General features: G+C 35.8%; 1 protein-coding gene across 2 annotated transcripts in view; it reads right to left on the bottom strand.

Moving 5' to 3' along the window:
* Positions 1–6378: 6378 nt before the first annotated feature.
* Positions 6379–22981, bottom strand: part of plxnb2b (plexin b2b) — a 225603-nt gene continuing 209000 nt past the window's right edge. For both annotated transcript variants that reach the window (XM_088995752.1, XM_088995751.1), the window contains 8 exons: positions 21201–21285; positions 19777–19928; positions 18276–18436; positions 15892–16039; positions 14190–14254; positions 13993–14068; positions 12486–12560; positions 6379–11460 (listed from right to left, as the gene is read on the bottom strand). In XM_088995752.1, the coding sequence (XP_088851878.1) occupies positions 11356–11460; positions 12486–12560; positions 13993–14068; positions 14190–14254; positions 15892–16039; positions 18276–18436; positions 19777–19928; positions 21201–21285 (867 nt within the window). In that variant the 3' untranslated portion in view covers positions 6379–11355. The remainder of the gene's footprint in view (positions 11461–12485; positions 12561–13992; positions 14069–14189; positions 14255–15891; positions 16040–18275; positions 18437–19776; positions 19929–21200; positions 21286–22981) is intronic.

Raw genomic sequence — 22981 nt, 5'->3', positions numbered from 1 at the left:
AGCTGGCTAGCTATTAGCTAGCTAGCTGTTGGCTATCTGGCTATATATTTGCTATTTATTTGCTATCACTTAGCTAACTAGCTAGCTATTAGCTGTATTGCTGTAAACTGTAGCTGGCTAGCTGCTGGCTATCTGGCTATCTATTAGCTATTCATTTGATATCCATTGGCCAGCTTGCTAGCTATTAGCTGACTGGCTGTAAGCTGTCTAGCTGGCTGGCTGTTGGCTATCTGGCTATCTATTACCTATTTATTTGCTATCCATTGGCTAGCTAGCTAGCTTTTGATCTATTTTAGTTAATTCGGGGTTGAGTGAACGCCGGCGCATGTTGCGCATGCTTTAAGATGTCTAGCTGGCTAGCTGTTGGCTATCTAGCTTTCTATTAACTATTTATTTGCTATCAATTAGCTAGCTAGCTATTAGCTGTATCGCTGTAAACTGTAGCTGGCTAGCTGTTAGCTAGCTATTAGCTGTATCGCTGTAAACTGTAGCTGGCTAGCTGTTGGCTATCTATTAGCTATTTAGTTGCTATTCATTAGCTAGCTAGCTATTAGCTGACTGGCTGTAAACAGTCTAGCTGTCTAGCTGTCGGCGATCTAGCTATCTATTAGCTATTTATTTGCTATCCATTAGCTAGCTCGCTAGCTATTAGCTAGCTGTAAGCTGGCTAGCTGGCTAGCTGTTGGCTAGTGTAGAGAGCAATTGCTTCCACCACTTTATGTGCCGATACAGCCGATGGCCCGCAGCCGCTTATGCTTGTTCGGTCTGTATATATACAAAGCAATTCTGGCCCCTCATCTTTCTTTATTCCCATTTCATGCTCAGCTGTCAGCACATAATTAATGTTTTCACAGTCATTCGTCAACCTTCAGCATGGAGGACAGGGACGCCGAGCCCCCCCCCCCCCCCTCCCCCTTATTTATATTCTGGACTCATTTCGGAAAGCTTAGTTTTATTCTAATGCTTTATGAAGACTGACAATATTATTGGAGGTAGATGCGCTTGGAAATATGAGAGGAATACAAGTGGGAGGCAAATAAACATGTCAAGTTTTAGCACTTGGCCTTGTAAAAATGGAACAAGCGAGGATTCTCAAATGCTGCTATGCGCCCCACTGGGGATGCCGAGGGCCTCCTGTAGTGTGTGGGAGAGTCTCTATAATCAGGAAAGTTTAATTAATTTTTTTCTTGGCTGCTTGGTGATGCCAGAGTTGTACAAACCTGAATTCGATTGGATTTGGGATATTCTGTAAAAAAAGTACAATAAAAGCAACAGAGAAAAGTGAGCAGAAACACGGAAGTCTGGTTTCAAAGCAAACACGGTGAAGCAGCATTGGGCTGTTGTGCTGGATGGAATAAGTTGCCAATGAAAATGCTTTTAAATCCAGGTTTTTATATACGTATATTAAAATATCTGGGAAAAAAAGGAAAAATAAAATACAATTATACATTAATATATATATATATATATAGGCAAATAATAATACATAAATATATATATATATATATATATATATATATATATATATATATATATATATATATATATGCAAATAATAATAAATATATATATAGGCAAATAATAATATAATATATATATATATATATATATATAATATATACACACACACATATATTTGCCTATATATATATATATATATAGGCAAATAATAATAAATAAATATATATATAGGCAAATAATAATAAAAAAAATTAATAAATAAATTAAATAAACTAGTCTTGTGTATATATATATATATATATATATATATATATATATATATATATATATATATATATATATACTGAAAATCCTGAAAAAATTATTGAATTGCGATATTAAAAAAAAAGTTGTTTCTTTATTTTCTTAGATTCATCACACTAACCACTCAAATACCGGGAAAAGGCCCCAAATCGCCCCACGGGCTGCCAGTTGCACACCCTTTTGTATATACATGATGGAGGTTCCATTCCAATCATAAGGTGACCCTTTCCAACGGAATCCAATTATCCTCCAGTTAAGTTATCATTTGTGCAAATCCAAGTTTGCGAGACGGCGGAATGAGCTGAATACCAGTTACACTTGAAAAAAGAAATTGGCTGTGTGGCGAATACGAGCCGGTAGCCCAAGGTGATTGTAAATCATGCAATATGCACGACGAGCACAGAGACTTCCAATTGAAGTCAATCACTATTGGAAAAGTGAAAAGAAACACAGGGGCGCTATAAAGGGCATATTGGCCTCCAAGTTTATTCACACAGGAGTGTGTGATGAAATCTGGCTGTAAGAGCTCCATCCACACACACACACACACACACACACACACACACACACACACACACACACACACACACACACACACACACACACACACACACACACACACACACACACACACACACACACACACACACATTCCTGTTTCAATGATTTTGTGAGGTCTGGAAGATAAGGAGTGAGGACCACCGTTTCTCATCAGTTTAGAGAAGAACTAGTTTTACATTTGAACACTAAATGTCACCCCATTTCCCACTTCAACTTCTTTAAAAAAGGAGAAATAAAAAGTGGACTTGAAACTGAAATAACAGCAGGTGTGAAGACTCTGAATGTGTGTTAAATATCATTTGACTTTTTGTGGTTATGAACTTTTTCCTCACATTAATCACGCACACACACGCACACAGTGAGTAAAAAAGTGTGTGTATCCAAGTGAAAATGAAAATACACACCAAAAAATCATTTTGATTGAATTTGTGAGGACCTCTCTGAAACTTTAACAGATTCATATAGACCCCCTAGAAGCCTTTAGAATGAAAAACTTGTGAGGACCGGCCAAAAGGTCCTCACTTGTCAAAAATGTCCTCACTACGTATGGTATAAAATGTTAGTGGTCCTCACAAGACTAGTCATACAAACACGCACACATGCATACACACATTCCTGTTTCAATTTTTTTCTGAGGTCTGGAAAACTCCAGGTAAGGAGTGAGGACTACCGTTTCTAATAAGTTTAGAGAAGAACTAGTTTTACATTTGAACACTAAATGTCACCCCATTTCCCACTTCAACTTCTTTAAAAACAAAGCAATAAAAAGTGGACTTGAAACTGAAATAACAGCAGGTGTGAAGACTCTGAATGTGTACATTCAAAGTCCTCACCCCTGTGGTGAATTTGGTTAAAATATAATTTAACTTTTTGTGGTTTGAACTTTTTCCTCGCATTAATCACGCACACACACGCACAGATAAACACACACAGTGAGTAAAAAGTGTGTGTATCCAAGTGAGAAGAAAATACACACAGAAATATCATTTTGAGTGAATTTGTGAGGACCTCTCTGAAACTTTAACAGATGCATATGTAGACCCCCTAGAAGCCTTTAGAATGAAAAACTTGTGAGGACCGGCCAAAAGGTCCTCACTTCTCTTAAATGTCCTCACTACGTATGGTATAAAATGTTAGTAGTCCTCACAAGACTAGTCATACAAACACAAACACACGCATACACACAAAACACACACACACACTGCTGCACTGGTTCAATTAAATGACCACAAGCAGATCAGATATAAAACCAGGAGTAGCTGAGACTTCATTCACAATACAAACACATTCAATTGAATTAAAAACAAAAAAGGACCCAACACAACAGCTTTTTTTAACTTGTTTTTTTTTTTCTTCTTCCAGGACTCAATGCATAGGAGTATACAGTCAGAATACAGTATTTTCAACATGTTTTACAAAGATTGATACAATATAGGAAACGAGAAATCATAAAAATAATAACTGCACAGCAGTAAGAAAGATCATTTGTCGAGTATAGGTAATAAGTCATTGATCGCGTACACACACACAATGCGGAATAGCCGAAGAAAACATAAACATATGAAAAAAAAAACACCATTCCAACAATTTTGCGCTCTACTCGGAAGTCTACCAGAAGAAAACACGCCCCCTTTGCACCCCATACAGTGATACCTTGGTTTAGGAACTAAATTGGTTCACAGAAAGTGTGTGTAACGCGAAAAGTGTGTATTCCAAACATTAATTTCCCATAGGAAACCATTAAAATGAGAATAATCCATTCCCAGGTCCCCATAAAACATAATTTTCAACTAAACTAAACCTTAAAACTACACACAATATACCTTATTTTATGTATAATAAATGTGCTATGGTATTGTAATTAAGGAAATAAACTATTATGTACAATAAAGTCATTTTATTTACCTTCGTGATGGTCGTTGATAGCTTTTTGCATAAAGTGTCTCAAGGAGCTGTGGGTTGTACATCTTGGAAGTTGTGATATTGCAACAGAAACAGATGCAGGCAGACACACTAGAAACTTCATTAATAGCTGGTTCCCTTCCTTGTCTTTTCTCTGCAGTCTACACTCTGCCTTTGAACTATCAATAAAGTTGAAACGAGTCCAAATGTCACTGTTTTCTATCCACGTTCTCACCTTTTCACGTTTTTTTTTTCACTTTTGTTTTTTTTTTTTTGTTTCAAGCTCTGTCGTCTGCCTTTTCTGTTCATGGACAGCTCCGTGTTTCTGTAACCCCTCCCCTCTGCTCACTTCTGCGTGTGTCCATCTGCGTGTATCCCGTCCTTCCTCTACCACGGATTTTGACCAATCACGTGCGGCTTTAACCGAAGACTGGGGGCGGGTAATAGAGGACAAATTCGTATGCCAAGATTATATTTTCGCGAATTTAACATTTGTAAGGTGAAAAGTTTGTTAGCTAAAGCGTTCGTAAGCAGAAGTATCACTGTACTTGTTTTCAGTTATTTCGCCTTGGTCAACCTTTTAAAAGGGGGGGGGGGGTCTAATTTGGCTTTCTGGGCCTACAAAGCGCACACCACACCCAAAAACACACACACACGCACACACATATCAATACTGTGACCCCCCCCCAACCCCCCAAAATTAATAATCACAATGAAATGTATTGAGCCTAATGGCAGTTGGGGTGGGAAGCAGTATCAATACCAGCATTCAATGGCGATACAGGTCATGTCCGATATCAGTTCGGTAAATATAGTCCAAAACATTTTTTTTAACGTAGATTATGTAACTCAAGATGTTTTTCTTTCAAGAGAGCAGTGATTCTCAAAAGTACGGGCACACGAGTTCCTGGTAGTATGCAAAAAAATATTATATCACAAAAACCTAATTCAGTATGTAACATTTCACTGTTTAACAGCTTTAGACCACTTTGTCACTATAGACCGATACAAGTATGATACTGTGCGCTGATACCGCGATTACTTGTGATTTATTATTATTTTTTTTTTTAATAATTCTGACGTTCAGGTTGGCCTGAAATACCTGACGTTTAAGGTTTATCCAATATTGGATGATTATTATAATTTTTTGGGCGTAAATAGCGGTGTCTGGTATCGGTAGTTCCCAAGAGTACCCAGCAATAGAAAATAATAATAATAATAATAATAATAATAATAATAATACATTTAATTTCTAAGCGCCTTTCAAAACTCTCAATGTCACTTTTCAGTCACAGGATAAGTTTTTCTGTGGGTGAGTAGCGGCAGTCATACACGCCAGCGTTCACTCAACGCAGAAGTAACTCAAATAGATAGAAAGCTAGCTCGATACCCCATAGAAAGCTAGCTCGATAACCAATAGAGAGCTAATAGATAGCCAATAGATAGCTAATAGATAGACAGATAGCTAGCTAGACAGTCAGCTAGATAGATTGCTAGCCAGCCGGATAGCTAATAGAAATAGATAGACAACTTGGTAGCTAGCTAGATAGCCAGCTCCAGATATCTAATAGAAATAGCTAGCCAGCTTGGTAGATAGCTAGATAGACAGCTAGATAGCCATCTCCAGATAGCTAATAGAAATAGATAGCCAGCTTGGTAGCTAGCTAGGTTGCTAGCTACCTAGCTATCTATACAGCTAGATAGCGAGTGGGGTAGCTAGCTAGATAACCAGCTAGATATAAATAGCCAGCCAGCCAGATAGCTAATAGAAATAGCTAGCTAGCATTATCGGAATGATCGCTGTATCTCTGTGCTATGGGTAAAATATTGCAATTCCCACCCCTTTGTTTGGCACACATTCACGCACACAGACTGCTGCAGCAGGGCATCTAGAATATTTTCCGACAGCACACACGATATCACCAATTCAAATACATTGCTGTGTCTATAGCACTATCGTCATAGCTTACCTAGATAAATCATTTAGAAACATTAGATGTTATCATCCTATTCCATAAGGCACATTTTTGGTCAACGAAAGGCTTCTTGCATCGACTCTGCCGGGGGGGGGGGGGGGGGGTGTGACGAGAGGGGCGGTAGATTCAGTGTTTGGGGAAGTGCTGTTGTTCTAGGTGTCAAAATGTGTTGAGATAACAAGGCGGGTTTAGGTAGTCTTGAAGTCCCTGAACCCCCCCCCCCCCTCCGCGAAAAGACAGGGTTGAACATTCTCAGGGGTCAGGTTTCAACCTCACCATACACTACTGTACACACAAATTACCATGACCAGGTCCAAGGTGTACACAAAGGGTTGGGTATGTACACGGGAGTGGTGAGGTACATATACTTGCCGTTGTCAGGTACAACCGTGGCTGAGGTACGCATACAAAAAGCATGTTTGGCTCGGGCACGTCACCGTTTTGCACATTTGTCAGGTACACACAGGAATATGGTACACATAAAAACAGGCCGGGATGAAGTATATAAGTATAACGGGGACCGTATACACTCATTGTCTGGTAAACACACAACCGTGACTAAGGTGGGGTCTACACAACCTTTGATGACGTACAGATATTGATTGACAGGTATACTCTCAGTCATGGTCACATGATCAAGTGCACAATAAGCATCAGGGTATGAAGGTATAAAGTCCTTTGTTTGTCAGGTGTACAGGAATCTGTGTGTGAGTGTGATTCTGAATAACGCAGACTCATACTCACTGTCTGTCTGTCTGCCAGAAGTGGCTTTGCAATACTTCCTTTTGCTTTCCCGCCAAAAAACCTCCCCCTCACTGACCACCGCTCCCTTAAAGTTTTTTTCCATCCAAAAGCAAAACCTCCCTTTCCTCCTGGGACTACTTTTCTATCAACTCTGAACTTTGACCTACTGCCTCTGTTGACTCAAGAGGCCGGCAGAGACCACTCAGAGCTCCTTGAGCCTTTGTCGACTGTGGGGACTGCATTTTAGGTCCCCTCGGGTAAATGAGTCCCCACCGGTCTGAGTGCAGTCAGGTTAAGCCCCCACTGGGTAGAAAAACAAGAACACACACTCACTCACACAATGGTCAGGGTACCCACGCGCGCTCGCACACACACACGCGCACACACACACACACACACGCGCACACACACACACACACACACACACGCACGCACCCACACACGCACACACACAAATTCCTGTTTCAATGGTTTTGTGAGGCCCGGATACTGAACTAACAGCAGGAATGAGGACTCTGAATGAGTACATTCAAAGTCCTTACCGCTGTAATGTATTTGGTGAAAATATCATTTTAGTTTTTGTGGTATGAACTTTTTCCTCTCATTAACCTCACACACACACACATGAACACACACACAGTTAGTAAAAAGTGTGTGTATCCAAGTGAAATGAAAATACACACCAACAAAATCATTTTGGGTGAATTTGTGAGGACCTCTCTAAATCTTTAACAGATGCATATATAGACCCTCTAGAAGCCTTTAGAATGAAAAACTCGTGAGGACCGTCCAAAAGGTCCTCACTTGTCAAAAATGTCCTCACTACGTATGGTATAAAATGTTAGTGGTCCTCACAAGACTAGTCATACACACACACACACACACACACACACACACACACACGCACACACACACACACACACAACCACGGTCAGGTGCACGGCCAAACATGCGACACACTCAACCATTAGCGGGTATTCGAACAACACGCAGGTCCTCAATGACATCATTATCGTTAGCGACTAGCCCCTCCCCCCTCTTCACCCTGCTTTTACGCAATACTCCCAAAAAAGCGTCACCGATATATACAACTTTTTTTTTTTTTTTGTTTTTCTATTTTTTACGTTCAATATGTACCGTAACTGCGAAACCTCGCAGATTGGTGACAGCAAATCAGCAAAAAGGGGCTATTACATAGCTTCAAGAGGCAGGATGCTTGATGAATATTTTTGGACAACAGATATACATATTTGAATAAAAAAAAATAAAAAAAAAAAACAACAAAAATACACGCAGGAACAGGAACATGGTAATACGATTCAAATATAAACATATTTACTCTTATTTGATTATATTGCTGAACTGCTACCGATGATGAATATGATTGGTGAGAACGTTCTAGCCAGAATTTTGTAGGATGGATTTTGGTGACCTTTTTAAGCATGAATGAAAAACAAAATGTTATTTTGTCATGATATGAGAGTGTATTGACAAAATAATTAATAATTATCACGGCCTTTTGTTCCAATTCGATTTTTTTGGAACTTGCGACAAGTCATGAGCAACTCGCCCACACTCCATTTTAACTCATTCACTGCCATTCCTGAATTTATTCAGGACTCGTAAAGTGTGACGTAGAGCGCCATTCCCGAATGTGTTCGGGTTTTGTTTGTTTTTTTTTTCTTGCAGGGGGGTGCCGATAAAGCGCTGGTCAGACCTCTGTCAATGTTTTTAGCTTCCACGAGGGGGCAGCATTCATGTTTTGTCCATGTTAGCGCTTTGTTACAACTGTTGTTAAAGGGGTATATAAATCAATATGCATGTGTTGTATTTTGTACAGCTGGCCCCATTTTAAACTCATATAACTCCAGACCCATATAACTTAGGAATTAACTATTTTTCTCTGATGAAAGAAGAGAGTGGAAGGTTTCTTATACTGATTTAAATGTTCACGTAGACCTAAAACTAAATATTCTGTGGGTCCTGGAATTCAAGTGAAAATTACAAAAATGTAAAATAAAAAATACATAAAAAAATATTAAAAAACAAAATGCTAAAATCAAACACGAGTCGCAACGCTAACTCCAGAACCAAATAAGCTAGAAAGAAACTATTTTTTTTCTGATGAAAGTAAAGAGTCTGGTTTCTACCGCTGCATTGAATGTTTATGTAGGCCTAAAACTCAAAATGCGAATGTAGCCAGCTATCAATAAAGTTGCAAATCAAAGCCGCCCGCCCTTTTTGGAATCTGTTGTCTATCTATCCAGCTAGCTAGCTGCTGGCTTGTTAGCTGGGTATTTATAAGCTATCTATTAGCTAGCTAGCTGGTTATCTGTTAGCTATCTAATAGCTAGCTAGCTAGCTAGCTAGCTAGCTAGCTTTTTATTTATTTGAGTGATTTCGTGTTGAGTGAAAACTCTCATCTTTCTGATGAAAGAGGATAGTGTAAGATTTCTTAAGCTGTAGTCCGGAAACGCAATATTGTGTGGGTCCTGCAATTTGAGTGAAAATGACAAAAACCCTGGCACCGGAATGGACACCTTTTTTTACACATCATCCTGGCAGTGAATGAGTTAACACCCGACAAAATTCTGGTGAGATTTGCAAGCTGATGTGATCTGATGGTCGCTCATTGCAAAGGGTTGAGATGAATGAAAACAAACAATGAAAGATAGCAGCAAAAAAAAATTACAAAAAAAAATTACAATTAAAAATTATTTGAACCAAAATATGAAGAGGGGAGGGGGAAAACAAAAAGACAGGAAATGTTCTTCTGTGCTTTGTTTTTTTGAAGTGGAATGTACTACCATGGCACTGAACACTAAAGGGAGACAGACTATGCTGTTAGTGGCTTCCACAAAGCACTGCACGGCTTTTTAAAAATAATTTTAAAAAATAGAAATATACCGTTGAGCCGTCAGTTATGTCAGCCTGGACGTATATTGTCCTGGTTGCGTTTGGTCTCAGTCAAAGTAGCGAGGAAAGGGGTGGGGGGGGGGGGGGGGGGGTGTGGACTTCTGTCAATGCGGGTGGGGGGGACATTGACAGGAAGCTAGCTATCTAGCTAGCTTGACTTTCGGCATTCGCATGTGTACAAAAGCACACGTGTTAAAATCAGCCATTTTCCAACCACGTGGATTCATAAAAACGTTATCTGACTCACCGCTTGACCCATTTAAAAAGTACAGGTAACATCTGACTTACGACCGAGTTCTGTTCCGACCAAATGGTCATAAGTCAAAATGGTCGTAAGTCGAAATCCATTCAAAATAATAATAATAAAAATAATACATTTCATTTATAAGCGGCTTTCAAAACTCTCAAGGTCACTTTACAGTCACGGGATACATTTTTTTCTGTGGGTGAGCAGCGGAAGCCACACGCGCTAGGGTTCACTCAACCCGGAAGTAAGTGAAATAAATAGAAAGCTAGCTAGCTAGCTAATAGATAGCTAATAGAGAGTTCGCTGGATAGCTAGCGAGCTTATAGATAGCTAATAGATAATTCGCTAGATAGCTAGCCAGCCAGCTAGACCGCTAATAGATAGCTAATAGTTAGCTAGCTAGCCAGCCAGTTAGACCGCTAATAGCTAGATAATAGATAGCTAATAGCTAGCTAATCGATAGTTCGCTAGATAGCTATCCAGCCAGCTAGACCACTAATAGATAGCTAATAGCTAGCTATATAGCTCGCCAGCCAGCTAGACTGCTAATAGATAGCTAATTTATAGCTAATAGATAGTTCGCTAGATAGCTAGCCAGCCAGCTAGACCACTAATAGCTAGCTAATAGCTAGCTAGATAGCTAGCCAGCCAGCTAGACCGCTAATAGATAGATAATATCTAGCGAGCTAGATAGCTAGCCAGCCAGCTGGACCGCTAATAGCAAGCTAATAAATAGATAATAGCTAGCTAATAGATCAACGGATCACTACGATGTTTTCAGACAAAATGCATTGTGTGTCGCTTTCTCGGTCAGGGGCGTTCCTGACGTGACGTCACATCAGGGTCTGGAGGTCCTGATCGTAAGTACGGGTGGTCGTAAGTCGAGCAGGTCGTAAGTCGGATGTTACCTGTACTATTTTTTTCCCATAATAAAGCTTTTTTTAAGACGATAAAGACAGATTAAAAAAAATAGATCATATGATTTTCAAACGGGAAAGAAAAGAAAAGTGATTATCTGCTGCCCACAGGGGCTTACTTCGTTCCTTCCCTCTGTTACGCGCGATGCGTTCGTGAGGTTTGGCAAAGTGAGCTTTAAGGCGTACCTTTTTTTTTTGACAGCGTAACAATCTCTTTGCTCTCCGTATGCATTTTCAATGATAGGAGAATATTATTATTATTGGCGGGTTCAACGTCGATTATCCCGCCCAGTACCGTCGCCGTCTTTTTTTTTTTTTTTTGTGTGTGTTAGAGATCAGTCACTTTGTTTTCCAAGGCGGCTGCGATCTGCTGGAGCCGCAAGGTCAGCTGCTTACTTTGCGCTGCCGGGTCCTCGTCCAGGGATGAGATGATCTGGGGAGAAGGAGATGGCAAGTTAAAGGACAACCGACATCACTTTTTTGTTTCCTAACTGACATCTGAAAAACGTTTTATAGCATCTAAAATACCCAAAACACGCAGTATGATATTTTTAGTCGAATTCAAAACACCAATAAAAATGACTGAAAGTGTCCAAAATCTGCAAAAAAAATGAACCCGGAAGTGGCCAGTTTCAGAAGGTCCCGCCCCCTTGTTCGTGGCGGTACCCCAAGACGTCTTGCATTGCTTGTGAATCAAAACAATGGCTTCAGATTAGGAGAATATGCTTTTTTTTGTTACACATCCAGTTATGAATATGATTCAAATAGTTCTGAAGAGGAAAGCATACATGTTTGCAATCGATTAAATAATTTATTCCGTGCGATTTTGAGGTATCTGGGGGCGGGAAATGTCGCACAAAAAGAGGCAGAAAATGGCGACAAAGCTCCTGTAAGGAATTAATCAGCCCGTTTACATAGGCGGATTAATTCCTTACATGGAGCTTTGACACCCTCTTCCGCCTCTTTTTTGGTGCTACACAAAGTTTTCAGACCAGCCAAGTACAGGCAAATGCATTGACGTGATGGAAGGACTGCTACAATGTGTCCTTTTTTTTTTTTGGTCAGGGGCGTTCCTTCAGTGACGTCACGTACGGACTCATCACCAACTCAAAAACAAGACTTCCGGAATATTCAGCGCGAGTCTTAAAAGGTAAAATATAGCTATATGTGGTGGAATCTTTGTAAAATACGCTCAGTAGAAGTCATTTGAAGCCATTTTACAAATTATGAACACAACTTGTCCGGAGACGTCGGTTGTCCTTTAAAGCATACAAACATTTCCCAAGAGCAATTTTGCAATTCACATCCTAGAGAAATGATTCCAATTAAAATTGCACGCAATCACGCTTCAGGCATGTCAAGCAAGAGGAATTGGGGGTGGTGGGCGGCAAACGCAATAACAAAAGTGAGCAACGGTGCGTTGACTGGAATAGAGTGCCTTTGGGGCCTCTTTCTTACCCCGTCGTAGTACTTGCTGGCGTACCGGTACAGCTGATGGAGAGCCACTTGTGTGTTCAGCTTGTCCGTGTGCGACTAGCCGCAAAAATGGCGAAGGAAAAAAAATGAAAAATGAAAGAAAATAATTACAATTGGAAGTAACATCATTTAACTTGCATTAAAAAGGGATGTTGGGAGTCAGAAAACTCGATTTAAACGCTGGAAGTGTGTGATTTCTCCATGGAAAATAATAAATCAACTATCTGGTTGAAAGGCTCTCATAAAAACATGAATATGAAATACAGGATATGTTTCATGAGGATAATAGTAATAACAAGAGATTCATGATTCCCACCCGTGAGAGTCTTGTTGAAATTGAATATTATGTTTCAAATATTAAAAGAATAAAATAAAATAAAAAATATATGGCCAGTGTGTATATCCATCCATCATGTGGATATATATTTATCCAACACATATCCAACACTTTACATCTAAATATATTCATATGCTATGTAAAATATAGTTTCAAATTAAAATAAATATATATATATTATATATATATATAATATATATATATATTATATATATATATATATAATTAAACATTATATATATTTTTTTTCATTTAAAATTACATTATTGCATTATATTATGAACAAATTCATGTTGTTATTTAAAAAAGTATATATATGTTATATATCATTGAAAAAAATAACAATATGAAAAATATAGTTTTAAATTAAAAAAAAAATGAAAAAATATACATATATACATATATATATATTTTTTTTTTTTTCATAAGAACATTTACAATTGCATTATATATATATATATATATATATATGAACAAATTCATAAATCTAAATGTTATTTAAAAAAGTATATATATATGTATATATATACATATATATAAATGTGAATATGTTATATATCATTGAAAAACTATATCATTCTGAAAAATATACTTTTAAATTAAAAATATGTATTTATTTATTTATTTAGTTATTTATTTACTTATTTACTTACTTACTTACTTACTTACGTACTTACGTACTAACTTACGTACTTACATTCTTACGTATTTATTTATCTATTTATTTATTTATTTATTTATTTATTTATTTATTTATTTATCACCACAACAGCATCTGTGCAAATGCTTGTTTTAACAATATATTTTTTTTATCAAATCAAATAAAACATATCAAGTTTAAGAATAATACAATTGTAAATGTCAATATTCCATGATCTATTAATTTTCTTAGTTTCAGACAACGGAGCAGTCTTACGTTGCCATTATTATTTTTACTTTTTTTTTTTTTTTTTTTAGTCCATAACTCTATTAGCCATGTGAATGCTTGTAGTTTTCACACAATTGCACAAGTGAAAAAGGCACTTTTGATTATTTAAAAAAAAAAAAATTAAAAAAGGGGGTGTCGCCTTAGCCTAGGTCACATGTGAGTTTTTCACCCGGCAGTATTAGCAGCGTAAGCAAATGGGAAAATGGCGGCAGTGTGTCTCTTACCCGCGAGACCTCTGCCAGATGAGTGTTCATGTCTTGGTCGCTGACGGGGACCATCTGTCTGATGCCCTTGTAATAACTGACACACACACACACACACACACACACACACACACAAACAAACACACACACACACACAAGTCGCCCAGATTGTAAAAAATGACAACACCTGCGAGAGGAAATAGCTGACGCTCGCTTACTCATCCACCATCTTCTTGTAGGTGGAGATCTCCTTTGCATAGAGAAGTTTGTTACTTGGGGAGTCCTGTCCGCAAAAACAACAATAGTCTTCATTCATATGGAGGGGCCGCAACAATAATAATAATAATAATAATAATAATAATAATACAATTAAATACAACAATAATATCTATAATAAATATACTACTACTACTACTACTAATAATAATAATAATAGTATATATAATAAATAATAATGTATCATAATAAAATTAAACATTAAAACAATCATAAAAATAAACAAAAAAAATTATAATAAAAATGACAATAACTACAATAACAATAATATATAATAAATAATATATAATAATACAATTAAAAATTAAAACAATAATAAAAATAAACATAATAATAAAAAAAATATAAAAAAAAAAAAAATAATAATAATAATAATACAATTAAAAACAACAATAATATCTATAAGAAATATACTACTACTACTACTACTACTACTACTACTACTACTACTAATAATAATAATAATAATAGTATATATAATAAATAATAATGTATAATAATAAAATTAAACATTAAAACAATCATAAAAATAAACAAAAATAATAATAATAAAAATGACAATAACTACAATAACAATAATATATATAATAAATAATATATAATAATACAATTAAAAATTAAAACAATACAAAAAATAAACATAATAAAATAATAATAATAATAATAATAATAATAATAATACTACAATTAAAAACAACAATAATATCTATAAGAAATATACTACTACTACTACTACTACTACTACTACTACTACTACTACTACTACTAATAATAATAATAGTATATATAATAAATAATAATGTATAATAATAAAATTTATCTATAATAAATATACTACTACTACTACTACTACTACTACTAATAATAATAATAATAGTATATATAATAAATAATAATGTATAATAATAAAATTAAACATTAAAACAATCATAAAAATAAACAAAAAAATAATAATAAAAATGACAATAACTACAATAACAATAATATATAATAAATAATATATAATAATAAAACATAATAAAAAAAAATAATAATAATGCTATGAATAATAATAATAATGCTATGAATAATAATAATAATGACAATAACAAGAAGAACAACAATAATAATAATAATAATAATAATAATACTGATAATAACCATAAAAATTTAAATTAAAACAACAATAATAATAATAATAATAATAATAGCTAATAAATAAAATGTATTATTATTATAAAAATAAAAACAACAATAATAATATTAATAAATATACTACTACTACTATGAAGTTGGCATAAGGAAGTACAGTAAAGTCTCGTTATATCGATATTCTCGGGAGTGGGAAAAAATATCGATATAACCGGACTATCGATATATCCGATCCTGCGGCATGTAAATTTTTTCCGTGCGTTCATAGAAATAGTATCGTAATAAGCAGTACTATCGATATAACCGATATCGATATAACGAGACTTTACTGTATGTGGAAGTGAGGTGTCTAAATTGAAAGGCAAACTTTGTATGCGGTGGAGGAGTCAAAAAATCAAACAACACCTGTGGTCTATTTGCGATTTCAATGATCAATATCAGCAGTTTAAAAAAATAAAAATAAATACCGATTGTGAATTACCGAATCCACACCAAGAATTTGGTATCACTCACCCGGCTGAGCTTGTGCTCGGTCTTGGTGCAGGCGTCCATGAAAGTCTGCGCGATGACGGACAGCGAGGCGTCCACCACTTCCGACACGTGCACGTCGAAGATGAAGTGGGGGTTCTTGAGAATGTTCACCCAGAAACGCAGAGGCAGGCTGCCAAGAAATACACGGCAAAGCATTTTTTGTCCCAACACATATACAAAGGGAAATGGACTTTGGAAAATGTGCCTGTGAGTGATTTCTGTATGTATTTATTCATTTATCCATTTATTCAATTATTCATTTATTCATTGATTCGTGTATTGATTGTATGTATAGATTCACTCGTTCGCTCGTTCTTTCGCTCGCTCGCTCACTCACTCACTCACTCACTCACTCACTCACTCACTCACTCACTCACTCACTCACTCACTCACTCACTCACTCACTCACTCACTCACTCACTCATTTATTTATTTATTTTTAATTTATTTATTCACTTATTTATTTATTCACTGATGTATTCACTTATTTATTAATTTACTCTTTTACTCATTTATTCATTCATCTATTTATTCATTCATTTCTGTATTTGTTTGTGTATTTATTTATTTAGTTGTGGATTTTTTAAATTATTTTTTATTAATTTATTTATTTATTCACTGATTTATGAATTTACTCTTTTACTCATGTATTCATTCATCTATTCATTCATTCATTTCTGTATTTATTTCTGTATTTATTTATTGTTTCTAATTATTTATTTATTTGTTTGTTTATTTATTTATTCACTTATTTATTAATTTACTCATTTATTCATTCATTTATGCATTTATTGAGCTATTCATCTATGTATTTATTATTTTCTTTATTCATTCATTCATTCATTCATTCATTCGCAGTTTTTATGTGTTTTCCTTCTAATTTCGCCATCAACACGGATCAACACGAAGTTTTCAGACCAAACAAAGTACAGCAAAATGCATTGTGTGTCCTTTCTCGGTCAGGGGCGTTCCCTCCGTGACGTCACGTACGGACCCGTCACCAACTCGAAAACAAGACTTTCTGAATATTCAGCACGAGTCTAAAAAGGTAAAATATAGCGATATGTGGTGGAATTTTTGTAAAATATGCTCAGTAGAAGTCATTTGAAGTGATTTTACAAATTATGGACACAACTTGTCCGGAGGCGTCGGTTGTCCTTTAAGTCAACTATTAATCATGAATAATTCAGTGAAAGGTGTTAACGCTGCCCCTCAATCCAATATCCAAACACAAGTGCTCCAAAAAGGCAGGCAAAAAAGGGATGTGAGCTAAGCAACGACCCAGCCATGCTTGTCGGCAAAGTGTGACCTTTAGAAGTCCTTCAACAACTTTGAACGGCACAATGCTCGACTACGTTAACTGATTTCCCATCTGAACAGAAAAAAACCCGCTTCATTATTTTCCTAAATTAGGATGAGTGGGTGTGCATATATCAACAAAAAATACATAAATAAAAATTCTCCCTGATCTGAGGGTGTGCCTACCCATGTGAGACATGAAAGGCGCAAAGTGTAAAATAAAACGCACAATGGGGTGGGCCAAAAAAAAAAAAAAAAAAAAACTAAAAAAAAACCCTCAAGAGGTTGTACAACACAAGCATAAAAATAAGACAGTTGCAACAATCCCAGGATTAAATTATCTTGGGACACAATTAGCATGTTTGTTTGTTGTTCTGCCTGCTACACACATTCATATTTAATATGTGGCCTCGCATTGATTTGATAAACATGACGGCTGGATGCCGAGTGTGCGGCGCTGAGTAATTTATTTATTTAATTATTTTTATGTCTGTATTTATTTCTATTTATTTATTTATGCAGCTATTTAGTTACTGTTTATTTATTTATTTATATGATTATTTATGTGAATGTTTATTTATTTAGTTATGTATTTATTTTCTATTTTTATTGATGTATTTATTTAATTAATAATGTATCTTATTTATTTATTTATTTATTTATTTATTTATTTATACATGTATTTAATTATTATTGATGTATTTATTTAATTACCTAGTTATTTGTTTATGACAACATTTATTGATGTAAAAACGTATTATGTACATGGATTTTTCTCATTTTAATGGTTTCCTATAAAGTACAGTTTATTTCTTATATATAATACCGTAGCACATTTATTATACATAAAATAAGGTATATTTTGTGTAGTTTTAAGGCTTAGAAAAGTAGAAAATAATGTTTTATGGGGACCTGGGAACGGATTATTCTCATTTTAATGGTTTCCTTTGGGAATAATTTTTTGGGATACACACTTTTCGCCTTACACACTCTGTCTGGGAAGCAATTAAGTTCGTAAGCCAAGGGATCACTGGACACAAAACTCCAGCTTTTCCTCTCACGCTTACCTGTTGGTCTTCCAGATATGGATGGTCTCATCATCCACGTTGTTGTGCTTAAGTGCCTGCTCGTCCAGAAAGTCAAAAAAGTATTTGACCGCCGGCGGTACAACCGCCCCAGAACACAACACGCTGCGGAAGAAATCGTCCACAAACTGCTGCAACGTTCCCTAGAAGAAACAACGACGCACAATGAGTCGGGAGAGCGCAAGAAGAAAAATAATTTGAAGGCTGCGAAAGCAACAGATCGATTAGTGAGGCACATTTTTGACTTCAAAACACAGAAGCTCCTGTATTTTGTCTTTCTACTTCTTTCTTTTCTTTCCACTTCCTTCCACTTCCGAATTTATTAATTAATTTATCTATTTATCTATATGTATTTATTTAGTTTTTTTTAGTTTTTTTTACTTATTTTGGTATTTAGCTGCTTCATGTTTTTTTTAATGTTATTTATTTTTTTATTTTTTTATGTATGTATTTATTTATGTATTTACATATTTATTTATTTATCTGTTTATTTATGTATTTATTTAAACATTTATTTATGTATTTATTTTTATGTATTTAGTTGTATTTATTTATTTTGTTATTTAGGTACTTTTTTATTTATTTATGTATCTGTTTATTTATTTAATTATGTTTATTTATGTATTTAGTTGTATTTATGTATTTGAATATTTAGTGACTTTTTATTTATTTATTTATCAGTTTTTTTATGTAAATGTTTATTTATTTAGTTATGTATTTATGTTCTATTTTTATTGATGTCTTCATTTAATTAATAATCTATCTGTTTCATATTTTTATTTATTTATGTATTTTTTATCTATCTATCTATCTATCTATCTATCTATCTATCTATCTATCTATCTATCTATCTATCTATCTATCTATCTTTCTATTTATTTATTTATTTGGCTATATATCTGTTTATTTATTTATTTAAATGTTTATTTATTTATTTATTTATTATTGATGTATTTATTTATGTCGTTATTTGTTTCTGAAAATATCTATTCCTGTAAACATTTATTTATTCATGTAAACATGTATTTATTTATTGATTTATTTATTTATTTACTTATTTATTTATGTAAAAAAAGATGTATTCATTAATAATCGATGTATTTATTTAATTACTTATTTATTTATGTCAACATTTATTTATTTATGTAAACATGTATTTATTAAGAAGTAATAATGTGAGAGTAATATTGAAACAGTTATTCCGGGTTGAGTGAACGCTAGTGCATATGGCTGCCGCTGCTCACCCACAGAAAAAAAAAAATATCACAGAAAAAAAAAATATCCTATGACTGTAAAGTGTCCTTGAAAATTATTATTATTATTATTATTATTATTATTATTATTATTATTATTATTATTATTATTATTATTATGTCAGAATGATAAAAAATCCAAGTGTCGATATTGCAAGAAAAAGTTACAGAAACAAAGTCAAAGGTGTCAAAGTAAAATGAATTTCCAAGAGGAGAACTAAAATGTGCACCTTGACAGAAAGCAGTCGAGTGAGATAAATCTCAGTGATGGCTTTGGTCATGGACTTGTCCTTTATGCTGCCCCGCTTGGACTTGATCTCATCTAATTCGTCGGCGCGCCTCACAAGGTGAAACACTTTGTCGTCATCCAGCAGAGCGTTTCCTGAAACAACACATTGAATCGTTACAGAACGCTACTCGCCGAGGAATCGCAACCAGTCTTTGTTGGCACTCGGCTGCATTTGAATGAACGCGCTCGGGATATCAAAGATGCGCACCGGAGTCAAGAAAAAAAAAAAATATATACAGTAAAGTCTCGTTATATCGATATTCAAGGGAGTCCGAAAAAATATCGATATAACCGGGACTATCGATATATCCGATATCGATATAACGAGACTTTACTGTATATACACATATACAGTGGGACCTCACCTTACAAATTTAATTGGATCCCGGACAGAGTGTGTAAGGCGAGGAGTGTGTATCCCAAAAATTCATTTCCCATAGGAAACCATTAAAATTAGAATAATCCGTTCCCAGGTCCCCATAAAACATAATTTTCTACTTTCTAATTTACTTTAAGCCTTAAAACTACACAAAATATATCATATTTTATGTATAATAAATGTGCTATGGTATTATAATTAAACAAATAAACTGTACAGTGTAATAAAGTGGTTTTATCTACCTTTGTGATGGTCGTTGATGGCTTGATGAAATGGAGTGGCCGGTTTCATCAGCATTAAACACTTGATGAGGAACGTAACCTTCTTCTTTCACCATCTTGAGGAATGATCCCTTGTAGGTGCTTTCTCTGCGATAATTTTATCTAGTTCCTCATCAATTGTGTTCTGTTTAGCTGGGTTGATAGCTTTTTGCATCAAGTGTACAGATGGCTTGTGCGGGTTGTTTGCGGAGGCTTATTGATGGGAATTTTAACCTTGCAGTCTACACTCTGCCTTTGAACTATCAAATTCGAAACTCTCTCACTGTCGTCTGCCTGTCTCTTTAACGTTTAAACCACCTCCCCCCACTGCTGCGTTCTTGACCAATCACGTGGCTTTAACCGAAGACTGGGGGCGGGGAATAGAGGATAAAAACAGTCGGCTGCCATTTTGTTGTTAGAAGAACGGGCTCGTTCGCGAAGGACACATCACTCCTTGAGGCAGCTCTGTGTGTATCCCGAAAAAAGTTTGTATGCCAAGGTAAAACGTTCATAAATTTAACGTTTGTGAACCGAAAAGTTCGTAAGCCAAGGCGTTCGTAAACCAAGGTATCACTGTACTGTATGTAAACATGACAAGAAAGCACATTTCATTTGAAAGTCAGCAAAAGAAGCGTGGCTCGAAATAAAACATGAATTAGCATGCTAAATGAGAGGTGTGTGAAGGCCCGGAGGAAATATCATCCTATCCTTTTCAAAAACACTTACGCTCTTCGTGGTTTTCTTGGTTCTGGTCGTAGTTCTGCTGTGTATGGAGGACCCGAGACAAGACTAAGGTGGCGTTGTCGCGGACCTGCAACAATAACGGGACGACTCAGAAAAGACCTCAGAAATTTGGATGAATCTGAAGCCATTGTTTTGATTCTCCAGCAATGCAAGACGTCTTGGCGTGACGTCACAAAATGGGGGCGGGACTTTCTGAAAATATCAGCCTGCGTGTTTTGGGTATTTTAGATGCTATAAAACGTTTTTCTGATGTCAGTTACGAAACAAAAAAGTGATGTCGGTTGTCCTTTAAAGTGTGCTTAAACTGCAAAAAATCGAGCTGCGAATTGGCCATTTTCAGAAAGTCCCGCCCCCAGTTCGTGACATCGTGACGTCTTGCATTGCTGGAGAATCAAAACAATGGCTTCAGATTCGGAGAAGATGCTTTCTTGTTACACATCCAGTTAGGAATATGATTCAAATAGTTCTGAAGAGGAAAGCATACATGTTTGCAATCGATTAAAGAATTTATTCCGTGCCATTTTGAGGCAACATTGAGGGGAAATGTCTCACCGAAAAAGGCACAAAATGGCGACCTCCTGTGGCCACCTCAGTTTCCACAGGCTGATAAATTCCTTATATGGAGCTTGGACACCCTCTTCTGGCGGCTTTTGGGTGCAACACGGTTTACAGACCAAACAAGCACAGCAAATTGCATTGACGTGATGGAAGGACTGCTACAATGTGTCTTTTTTTTCGGCGTTCCTTTAGTGACGTCACGTACGGACTCGTCACCAACTCAAAAACAAGACTTCCTGAATATTCAGCGCGAGTCTTAAAACGTAAAATATAGCTATATGCGACGGAATCTTTGTAAAATACGCTCAGTAGAAGTCATTTCAAGTGATTTTACAAATTATGGACGCAACTTGCCCGGAGGCGTCGGTTGTCCTTTAAGGCGCTCCTTGTCTCACTTTTAATCAAATCCTCTTGAAGTACTGAAGATCCTCCTTTCCCGCCGCCCCCGAACCAATTCAGTACCCAAACAAACGAGTGTACACGACAACCGCAACATTTCTTCCCCTCTCGGGCATGTTTACAGGCCATTTTTGTTCCCAAGCAGCGGCATTAGCGTGACGCGGGAGGCCACGGATTGGGCTTTTAAGGGACAATGGCAGCCTTAACGAGAGCGAAGGCACCGAAGAAGAAAGAAGATTGAAACACATGAAAGGCGCCGCACACAAGGGGGATATTTGTGACTGACCTTTGTTTTCGCAGGGTCGATTCGGTGAAAAGGAAGATTTAAAGGGCTTCTGTCACTGCTTGAGGGCTCAACTAAATGCTGCTCTGAAGGGACCGTGGCGTTTTATGACTTTTTATGGGGTGTACTTTGGGCGTGAAAAGTCAACGGCAATCACATGCTAACGTGGTTAGCGTGTCAACCTCATAGTATAATCATAATAATAATAATAATAATAATAATAATAATAATAATAATAATAGTCATAATAATAATAATAATAATAATAATAATAATAATAATAATAATAATAATAATAATAATAATAGTCATCATCATCATAATTATAATAATAATAATAATAATACATTTCATTTATAAGCGCCTTTCAAAACTCTCAAGGACACTTTACAGTCACAGGATATTATTTCTGCGGGTGAGAAGCGGCAGCCACACGCGCCAGCGTTCACTCAACCCGGAAGTAACTCAAATAGATGGAAAGCTAGCTAGCCAGCTAAAATATACAGTACTAATAATAATAACT

Source organism: Hippocampus bargibanti, linkage group LG05, assembly GCF_051943395.1.
Source record: "Hippocampus bargibanti isolate YZ-2025 linkage group LG05, ASM5194339v1, whole genome shotgun sequence".
NCBI lineage: Eukaryota > Metazoa > Chordata > Actinopteri > Syngnathiformes > Syngnathidae > Hippocampus > Hippocampus bargibanti.
The sequence above is the reverse complement of the archived record's forward strand: the minus strand, read 5'-3'. Positions and strand labels throughout refer to the sequence as shown.